This window comes from Lipotes vexillifer, unplaced genomic scaffold (assembly GCF_000442215.2).
Source record: "Lipotes vexillifer unplaced genomic scaffold, Lipotes_vexillifer_v1.1 scaffold1798, whole genome shotgun sequence".
NCBI classification, from domain to species: Eukaryota; Metazoa; Chordata; class Mammalia; order Artiodactyla; family Lipotidae; genus Lipotes; species Lipotes vexillifer.
The window spans coordinates 424,548-434,383 of record NW_006789032.1 but is presented as its reverse complement, the minus strand read 5'-3'; the positions used below and the strand labels follow the sequence as shown (position 1 = coordinate 434,383).

The following is a 9,836-nucleotide window of genomic DNA, read 5'->3' as shown; positions in this document are numbered from 1 at the left end:
GGGGGGGGGGGGGGGGGCGCCAGGCAGGCCTCTGCGTCAGCTCGCACCCCACCCCCCGCCCCCCAGCAGGCGGCAGGCAGAGCCAGAGCAGAGCGACGGCGAGGAGGACTTCTACTACACGGAGCTGGATGTCGGCGTGGACTCGCTGACTGATGGGCTGTCTGGCCTGACCCCGGGGTCCCCCACGGCCTCCGTGCCACCCGCCTTCCCCCACCTGGAGCCGCTGGAGCCCCCGGCCCTGCCCAGCCTGCTGCGCCCACCCGCCCTTCCCCCGCCCCCGGTGCTGAGCTCCCTGCCCGCTCCCCAGGTGTGCCCCAGTGACCCCGCTTACCAGGTGGGTGAGGCCTCAGGTGGCTCTGGAGGGGTGCGAGGCCACAGCGGTTTCTCCCCTCAGGGCTGCCTGGCACCCATCCACCCGGAGCCACAGCCCATCCCGGTCAGGGCCTGCGCGCCAGCCCTGCCCGCCAAGCCCGGTGCCAACCCGAGGTGCGTGTGTGTGTAAAGGGGCCGGGGAAGGCACCGGGCAGGGAGGCTCCCGGCCCAACAGCACCCCACGCCCCCCATGTGTCCCCCCAGGAAGCCCCGAGGTGACGCCAAGAAGTGCCGGAAAGTGTATGGCGTGGACCACCGAGACCTGTGGTGCACGGCCTGCCGCTGGAAGAAGGCCTGCCAGCGCTTCCTGGACTGAGCCCCGCCCCCCGGGGCCTCTCCGAGCTGCAGGGTCTTCTGTTTAACCGGTGGGGGGCGGCCCCACCACTCAAAGTGCCTCTGAAGAAACCAGCCTCTTGGCCTTTTGCACTAAAGCCAAACCTCACAGCTGTCCCCTTGGCCCGGGGTCCCCAGGGGTGGCCGCCCCCCACCTGTCGGCCCCGGACTTGTCAGGGGTGTGACGGGCCCCGCTTTGGGGCCACACGGGGCCGTCCTCGATGCACTTTGAGGGGTGTCGGGGAGGGGGCGCCCCTGCCCGCACTTAATCTGACCGTTTGAGGGCCCGGGTGGACATCTGTACCGTGTTTGCCAAGCTCAGGTGTCTCACGTCTGGGCTGAACCAGGCGAGGAGTAACATTAAAGATTTGGGATTTTTCCAAAAGCTGTGTCTGCCTCCTGGGGGGAGGGACACGGAGCCGGGACCCTGTCATGGGCAGGGATGGCAGTGGGCAGACAGGAGGCCAACAACCAGGCCACAAAGGGCTGGGGGTGGGGGTTACTCTCTGGCCCCCTCTACCCAGGGTGAGGCCGGAGGAGGAGATGCTATCTGAAGCACACACGAGGCATCTGCTCAAGCAGCAATTTCCCAGTTTATTGAAAGTGATCGCTTTGCAAGAAAGTCTAACTAATCCCGTCACAGAAAGGAGACCCACAGGTGGGCCCGGAGTGCACCCGGCAGACAGATCTCAAGACCACTAGGGAGGAGGCGCTGTTGGCCATTGACGGCTCCGGGGAAGCAGGCGACGGCCGTGATGGCCCACTGGCCAGTTACAAAAGACTCCCCCAGATATGGAACACATCTCCAATACAAACACAGGTTTATAATAATTCATAAAAGTCCATATAATATAGATTATCCCCAGAAAAAAATCAACAATCTTCAAACACTGCCCTTTTTCTGTCTGTTTTGTTTGTGTTGACAGGTTGAAAGCATGTTGAAAAAATAAATATTTAAGAAAAGCACACACACAGCGCCCTCACTACAAGTAGTTCTAAAAAGGGCCACATACAAAACACAATATAGGATCTAAAAAATAAAAACACCATTAAGTATGGCTTTCTTAAGAGTTGCACATGTCACAGAATGAGCGAAAATAAGATTATCTTTCATATAATATTGCAAAAATTTCCAGTTTTTGCATTTTTTCAGAGTTCTCTTTTTTAAAAAGGAAGATGTGCAAAGTTGGAAGCAGTAGCTGTGTTCTTTCAGTTGAGGTCCCTGTCCAGTCCTGGCAGTGTTGTGACTGTTCCCAAACCCAGAGTTCAAGCATACAACCCGGTCAGGATCCAGAGCTCGATACAAAAATCTTGGTTCCCCCGCCCCTCCCCCACCCCCAAAGACCTTGCCACCCGCTGGACCGCGTCCCACATCGGCGTTGCAGACACCAAACACAGACGCACACAGACGGAAAGGTACAAAATGTGAGATGTGATCTACACGCTTTTCCGCTTCATAAAAAAATATTTATTAGTTTAAACATTGATTTGAAAAAAAAAAAAGATCACGTTAAAAAAGAAACCTTCGTTACACGTCTTTCCCTCCACGCCTCTGGAGGCGATGTGTTCGCCTGCATCTCTGAAATCCAGCTCTCGAGTTGACCGCACACGAGAATAATGAACGCACGGGGCTCGGGGGCGGGAGGTGGGACCCTCGGTTTTCCAGGGTATTGTTTTGAGGAAGAAAATGCCCTTGTGGCACTGAGGGCCCCGTTAAAAGTCAGCCAGGACGGTCCAGAGCGGGAGCGAGCAGGTCCTGAGTGTGGCGCAAAGGTGGCCCGGGGCGCGGGCGGCGGGCTGAGAGGTGGCCCCATACAAAACCCAGAGACACTTGGTAGCAAAGGTCTGGTTTCCAAATGCATTTGATAAGAAAGTAAGTCTGTTTATAAAAGGGGTTAGAAAGTGGGGGAAAGGTACACAGTGGGGAGCCCCACTGAGGGGCTCAGCTGGGCCCCACTGTGAAAGGTAGACCGGGGCACCGGCCCCGGAGGCACCCCAACCCGCCCCGGGCTCCTGCCCCCTGGCCCGGCCCGGCCCGGCCCTTCCCTAAGGATGCCGGCGTTGAGGAGCTCGCAGCGTCCCCAGCCGAGGATGGGAGGGCAGCCCTCTTCTGACTGAAAGGTGGCTACGTTTAAAACGAAGCAAAACAAAAAACGAAGCGGTGACTCCTCCCCAGACAGGGCTTCAAGGACAGCACCCGTCCGTGTCCACGCAGCCAGCCACTTACTAAGGAGGGTTCTGTGGGATTTGCCTTTCCCCACCTAGAAAGAGCAGATGGGACCCGGGAGAAATGCAGTAAAGCCATTCGGCTTGCAGGCTGTGGGGAGAGAGAAAATCAAGCCAGTGTCTCCTTCGGCTCTAGCTCAGCACCCAAGGGGCCCTGGCACGGTGTCCCGCAGGGGCTCCCAAGCGAGGTGGGTGGAGGGGATGGAATGTATGTGTCACGAGCCTGAAAGGGAGACAGGCCGGGGTTGGGCCCACAGTGTCCTCACAGCACACGGCGGGGCCCTGGCTTCTCAGAAAAAAGACAGAGAAGTGGTCGTAGGCGTGTTTAAAAGACGGCGAGGGGGCTAGGGAAGGAACCAAAGGAAAGACACGTCTGCGAGTGTCGTCAACGGGAAAGATAACACGGAACAGACCATGTTACGTGCCAGCCTGTTTCCTTAGCTACTCACGGAACCGGGGCCCGAGCACCTGGGGAGGGGCGGCCCCCGCAGGCGGCGTGAGCAGCAACGAAGGCGAGCCGCCCAGAATGGTCAGCAGGAGTGGCCTGGGCATGGCAGGACGGGAGGGGCGGAGGGGCGAGCCAGCCCAGAGAAGTGCACACAAAGAAAGAGGAGGCCCCTACGGTGGGAGCACCTGGGCCCCCCGCCCAGCTGCCTCAGTGGGGGGATAGCACCTGGGCACCCTGGGCAGAGGTCGGCAGCTGCTGTGTGTTGAGCACCAAAGCCCAGAGGCAGGGGGGCCGCGGAGCTTTCTGGATGCCAGACCTGGATCTCGCAGGCTGCCACCGGACGGCACAGCCCTTGAGGGCGGGGGGCAGCGGCAGCCGCCAGCAGTGACCCCACTGCTGAGAAGGGGGAGCGGAGGCAGGGGGACTCGGCCCTGGACGGGGCCCAGGGTCAGGAGAACTCTCCTAACAGCTCCCGGACCCGGGCCTCCGGGCCACACTCGGGACCCCAGCCAGCGCTGGCCCTTTCCGGGCTACAGGCCACGGTGCGTGCGACGCCAGACCGGTGCGTCCTGGGCACCCCTGATGCCCCCCCCGCGCCCCTGCTGGGGGAGGTGACAAGGGCTCTCCCTGGGCTCAGACCCGCCCCGCGCGCGTCCCCAGCCCCATTCGCTGGGGCAGCGCCTGCTTCTGAGCCCCGGGTGTCCTCGAGGGGTGCGGGAGAGCAGGTGAAGGGGGCGCGGGGCGCACGCAGGCGGGGGGCGGCCGCGGCGGCCCAGTGCCCGGCCCAGCCTAGGAGATCCAGGTGAAGTCCTTGTCGGTGCCCCGGGCAGGGCTGCGAGGCCCCCGCGGCGAGTCCTCGGCCTCCCTGTCGTCCCCCAGCAGTGCGTCCTCGGGGGCCAGGCCCGCGTCGTCCTCGTCCTCGCCCAGCTCTTCTCCCTCGCCGCGGGGGTCCTCGGGGTCCTCCAGGTACGGCCCGTCGCCCGCAAACAGCTCAGGGGAGCCCTCGGCGCCGCCGCCGTCCAGGGGCCCGGCCCCGCCCCCACCCGCGCAGTCGGCACACACGCCGTGGCGCCGCGAGCCGTGCTTGATGCCCACGCTGGCGGCCGACATGAACACGCGGCTACACAGCTTGCACACGTATTTCTTGTCCTTGCTGTGCACCTGTGGGGGGACGGCGGTCAGTGCGGGGGGACGTACTGTTAGTGTGTGGAGGGGGAGGTCTAGGTGGCCCAGAAGCTGAGATCTGGGTGGGTGGGGGGCAGTCTGCTAGGCTGCTCAGACCCCTAGCCCTGGTGGGGGACTGCTGCACAAAGCCGGAACACACAGAATTGCAGGTGCCACCAAAACTCATCCCCGTCCAGAAGGCTGCTGGGCACTAGGCCGGCCATGTCCCCCCCCACCCCAGGGGCTTGCCCAGGGCTCAGATCTTCACTGGGGGTCATGCTGCCCCGACACCTCCCAGCAAAGAAGGCAGAGCACTCACCTCCGCCCCGCCCGCGCTTTTGCCCCATGAGGGGATGGCCAGGGCTCTGGTGGCTCCCAGCTTGGGCCTGGGGTGCCTGGGGGCACGGGTGATGGGAGCCCAGGACAGCAGTGACCGAGAGGGACTCGACGGCCTTCTGGGAAGCCGTCAGGACAGCCGGGAGCTGGGCTGAGTGCCCAGCCCGCGGGGCGGCAGGGTCGGGGGTCTCAGGGGGACCGTGATTGCTGCTTGAATGCTGCCTCCTGCCTTTCTGAATTCTCCAACCGACAGGCCTGGCCGAGCGCCCTTGGCTTCCCAGCTCAGCGGTCCCGCAGACCACCGTGAACGTCTGCCCCATCACAGCCTTCCCTGAAACCCGACCACGAGGACCTACGACTGCTGCCAACCAGCCTAGGCAGGCGAGAGGCCGGATGCGCCCTGGTCGGACGTCAGGAGGAGCTGGGCTGCCTCACAGGTTCTGATTCCAGAAACGAAGCCTCAAATCACTTGGCTCCCGGGACCCTTCCTGGGTCTTTTTCATTTGTTACATTTTAAACCCAGGGCTTCCGGGACCCTCTGCAAAGAACAAAGACCCCAGTCTGGTCACAGCAGGGCTGGGCAGTGGGGACAGCTCCCAGGGAGCCACGGAGCCACGGAGCCTGTCCTCCGGGACCAGATGGCCGGACACTCATCCCAGTGAACGCATGGATGGGCGGGGAAGGATGTGGGCGCCGTGGAGACCCAGTACTCGGGCTCCACGGGGAGGCGGCTGCTGAGACTGGGACCACCCCCTGCCCCCTGCCCCCTGGCTAAGCCTCCTGGGGCGGGCGGGGCAGGAACAAGCTGCCCTTCTGCTGTCAGGGGAGGTTCAGCTGCCTCCCAGCCCTGCAAACCTGCCCCTCGGGGGGAGTCCGCCAGCCTGGGCTCTGGCTCCGAGGGCTGCCTCCCCCTCCAGCTTTTCCACCTGGCCTCAGGGAGCCTCCCCGGGGAGCCCAGCCCCAAATGAGGCCCAGGCCGTGGGCTGTCCCTCGCTCCCTCGTGTGGCTCACCCCTTTGGGGCCACCCCTGAGGTCTCGCCTCGGCCCCCCTCGCCGCAGGGATGTGGCCCCTCCACCCATCCTGCTGGTCAGAGGATCAGGGTGCTGCGGGGGTCCGGCCCAGCCCGTGTGGCCCTGAGGCCCCCTCACTCATGACATCACCCCAGCGTCCTCTCCCCACCCATGCCCCGGCCGCCTGGCCTCCCTCGTTTCTCACCCACCCAAGGGTTCCTCACGCTGTGTTTCGATGAATCTGCCTCCCTGTTTCAAGGGCGACCTTTTCTATCACTTCCCGGCCAAGCAAATTCATCTGCGCAGCACCTGTTCCTGAGCTGCTAGCCAGGCCGTCAGAACCTTCCAGGGGCTGCGGGGGAGAGGGGCCAGGGTCCCACGGCAACTGCAGGGTGGGCGGAGGAAGCGGCCACGTGGCAGGAGCCGGGGGCGGGGGGCAGGGTCCTGGCAGGTTAGGGAGCACCTGCAGATGCTGGGCTGGAGCAGCGGGGGCCCCGAAGGGGAAGCTGAGGAGTGGGGCTGCGGGGCGATGTGCTCACCTGCCTCCTGCACCTGGGGCCGGGGGCAGAGCTGCTCAGGAGGGATGTGGGGTTGGGGTGTCTCCCCGTCCTGGCCTTTCCCACCGCAGGGCGGACCCCACTTTGGGGCTTCCCGCGGCGTCCTGGACAGCCCAGGTCCCCGCCCCGCCCGCACACCGCAGCCCCATGCGGAGCGCGCCTGGCCCGCCCCCGCTGGCCGCACGAGGGCCCCGCGCCCGCTCACCAGCGTGTGCCGTTTCATGTGCTCGCGCCGCGTGAACTTCTTGCCGCAGATGTCGCAGGGGTAGGGCCGCTCGCCCGTGTGGGAGCGCATGTGTCTCTTGAGGATGCACTGGTGCATGGCCGCGAAGCTGCAGTGGGGGCAGCGGAACTTCTTTCGGAGGACCGTGAACTCGTTCACTGCAAGACAGGGGGCGGCTGGTCAGCCCGCGGGCCCTGCACAGCCCGCCCACCGCCCGCGCTCCGGTGGCCCCGTGGGGCTGCGGCTCCAGAGCCTCCAGCCAGGCCCGGCCCGGAGCAGAGAGGGCTGCTCCCACGTCCTAAGAAAGCGCGCCTCTCAGATCAGCCGGTACCTCCCGCGTCAGCCCCTGAAACACACGAGCGCACGCGCGGAATCACCAGACACGGGAGCGCGGACTCGTCTCCGCCCCGTCCGCGTGTCCGCACGGCCGCCGCCGCCAGGGCAGGGGTGCCACCTGGTGGACACGGCCCAGCGAGAGGCCACCAGCCCCCGACACGCAGCAAGCTGTCCCTCCCCACGTTTCAGGGAGTGATGCCGTGGGCCCCTGGGCCGGGGCCACATTCCACGGGGCTCGGGGGGAGGGCAGGGGTTGGGGTCCGTGGGGTCAGTCCCGCTCTGCGAGGACCCCGGGCACTGGGCAGCTCACCCCGAGTGACGCCCTTTGTGCTGAGCACCCGCGGACACCACAGTGACCCCCTCTTGAGCCAAGGGGCATCCATCGAGGACTCAGACCTAAGGCCTCCTGGGTTGGTCGTCCCAAGCTCACCAGGGCTGCTGGGAGCCCCCAGGTGCTCGATGGCACTTCGTCCTGGGTAGGGAGCCCGGGTCAGATGCCTGCTCTCGGGCCTCTGGAAGCGGACCCCAGCCCTCACACCACCCACAGTGCTCACCGGCCACACCCCAGCACCTGCACCCAGGGGACAGACCAAGGGTCCCGACGGTCAGGCCAAAGGCAGGCAGGCGGGAGGAACGAACACCAGCAGCAGTGGGACCCCTGGTCAGACCCCACGAAATGTCCGTGCCTGGCAGGCCCTGGCCACGGTCACAGCTGCCCCGAGAAGTGCCAGAGGGAAGCAGACAAGAGAACAGAGGCTGCAACGTGACAGCCCACAGCGTGCGGAGAAGCTAAGGTGACCAAAGCCGACCTCTCTCGCTCGAGGGAGCCGGCCAGGCCACTGCACAAACGATGGGACGGCTCCATCCTGCCCAGTTCCCCCAACCCTGGGCCACCCCACACGTCACACGGGGGAAGGGCCCTCGCCGGCGTCTCCGCGAAGCGTGAAGCGTGCCCCAGGCCTCCAATCCATTCCGGTGCTCAGACCCAGCCCCGGGCAGGTCGCCATGGAAATGGTGCCAACTGGAAGGTGCATTGCAGTGACACGGAGCCCAAGGCCCCGGACACACCCAGGCCCCCTGAGCACCGAGAGGCTGGCGTTCACTCTGCACCTCCATCCCTGAAACACACCAGGCAACACTGGGTGTAACGTTTTATTTTGCTTCCGTACATTTTCTCCTGAGACATCTTAAAGGGTGCCTAAATAATCAAGCAACCAGATTTCTTTATCTTCCAGAACATGGGTCAGTGAGGCCGTCTGCAGGGCCTGCCAGGAGCCTGGCCATTCTCATGGACCCAAGAGCTCTCACTCTGGCATCTCCCGCACCCATGGATGTCAGGCACCAGGGACACACCGCCCAGGATGACCCGTCCGCGCGCAGGCCAGACACCTTCACTAGGGGAGGCCATCACTGCCGCAAAACGGCTGTGCGGACCCCATCACAGCTCATGAACGATGCCACCCCTGGGGCCCAGCCGCCCGCTTGCCTGACGGTGTCTGTGCACCCAGAAGGGGCCCCACGTCCCCACAAAGGCTGGGCAGTCACCAGGTGTCTCTGAGAATCCAAGCCCTGTCCTAAGAAGTAAGGCATTTTCTCACGTGGAGGAGCTTTCGACGTGCATGTGGCTGGGAGCTGGGGCAGACGAGAGGCAAGAGGTGTGGACAGTCGCCCGTATCCCTTCACACAAGGCGGCCACAGTTCACAGCGTGACGGCTGTGACCACATTTTCGTGCTACGATTTTCAACTGTTAAGTTCTTAAATGTGCGAATACACCATGATTTGTTCAACAAACGTGTAAAGTGTTTCCATTTTTTTACCCTTGCGAACAATGCTTCAGCAAAGTGCTTACAAAAGAACCTTTGCCCCTGGAGAGAAATCCTGAGGAGTGGGCCATGCCGGCCGTCGGGCCCCGTGGGCCACGCACCCTCAGTCCTCCCGAGGGCCAAGGCCATGCTCCGGTACGCGGGACACAGATGGCGGTCACCGCTGTTAGCAGAGCTGCTCCCTGCAAGGCTGTAGGCTGGGGTCCCAGCTGCAGGGGCGACCAGAGCATCCGGCAGCTCTTGGACCCGCGAGGAAGCAGCCCTTCCCGGGTGGCGGCTCCAGCATCCCCACGGAGGGCCCGCAGACAGGTGGGCCCGGGTGAGGGTCCATGACAGGACAGAGGGAAGGGCACCTAGCCTGGCACGTCTGGATGGACCGCACCTGGCAGCCCCCACTCTACGTCTCCCTTCCTGTCTGACCACCAGGCCCGGCCCGACCCGCCTGGTCGACGAGGCAGCAGCACGGCCCCCGACACCTGCCTCCCGCCGGTTCCCCCAGCACAGACCCCGGTTTTCACGTCAGCACGGAACACAGCAAGTGCACCACCCACTCTAGGATGGAAAAGGCAGGTGAGGAGACAAGCTTTTAGGTTATTTTATTTCAAATAACTTTTTTGAGTTATTTTCTGCTCTCTATCTTGCTTCTATAAACATAAAATTAAAATCTGACGTATTTACTCTAGCCTGCATTTAACAATTCAGACCTACATGTTAAAAAAACACTCATCTCTACATAAGTGCTGTACTTTTTCCCCAGAAACACAATTCAGCTGCACGAACATGAGCGTGACCCCCACCCCACACCTCCACTGGGCACACAGCTGCGGCTTCTGAACCTACCCCTATTGCGCCATCAGGGAAGTCCCAAATTTTGGTGTTTTCTTAATGTATTAGTTTCCTGCTAATACAAATATCCACAAACTGGGCAGCTTAAAGCAACAGACACCTGTCCTCTCTGTCCTGGAGGCCATACATCTGAGGTCAAGGTGTGGGCAGGGCCGCACTC

General features: G+C 63.2%; 2 protein-coding genes across 2 annotated transcripts in view; one reads left to right on the top strand and one right to left on the bottom strand.

Moving 5' to 3' along the window:
• SLC2A4RG (SLC2A4 regulator) overlaps window positions 1-688 on the top strand; it is a 2,936-nt gene extending 2,248 nt beyond the window's left edge. The window contains exons 5-7 of the mRNA XM_007462235.1: window positions 70-334; window positions 395-486; window positions 577-688. Coding sequence (XP_007462297.1) covers window positions 70-334; window positions 395-486; window positions 577-688 — 469 coding nt within the window. The remainder of the gene's footprint in view (window positions 1-69; window positions 335-394; window positions 487-576) is intronic.
• A 3,377-nt stretch (window positions 689-4,065) lies between these two features.
• The window catches only part of ZBTB46 (zinc finger and BTB domain containing 46), a 36,683-nt gene continuing 30,912 nt past the window's right edge, over window positions 4,066-9,836 (bottom strand). The window contains exons 3-4 of the mRNA XM_007462234.1: window positions 6,653-6,828; window positions 4,066-4,540 (exon numbers count right to left, since the gene is read on the bottom strand). Coding sequence (XP_007462296.1) covers window positions 4,169-4,540; window positions 6,653-6,828 — 548 coding nt within the window. The 3' untranslated portion in view covers window positions 4,066-4,168. The remainder of the gene's footprint in view (window positions 4,541-6,652; window positions 6,829-9,836) is intronic.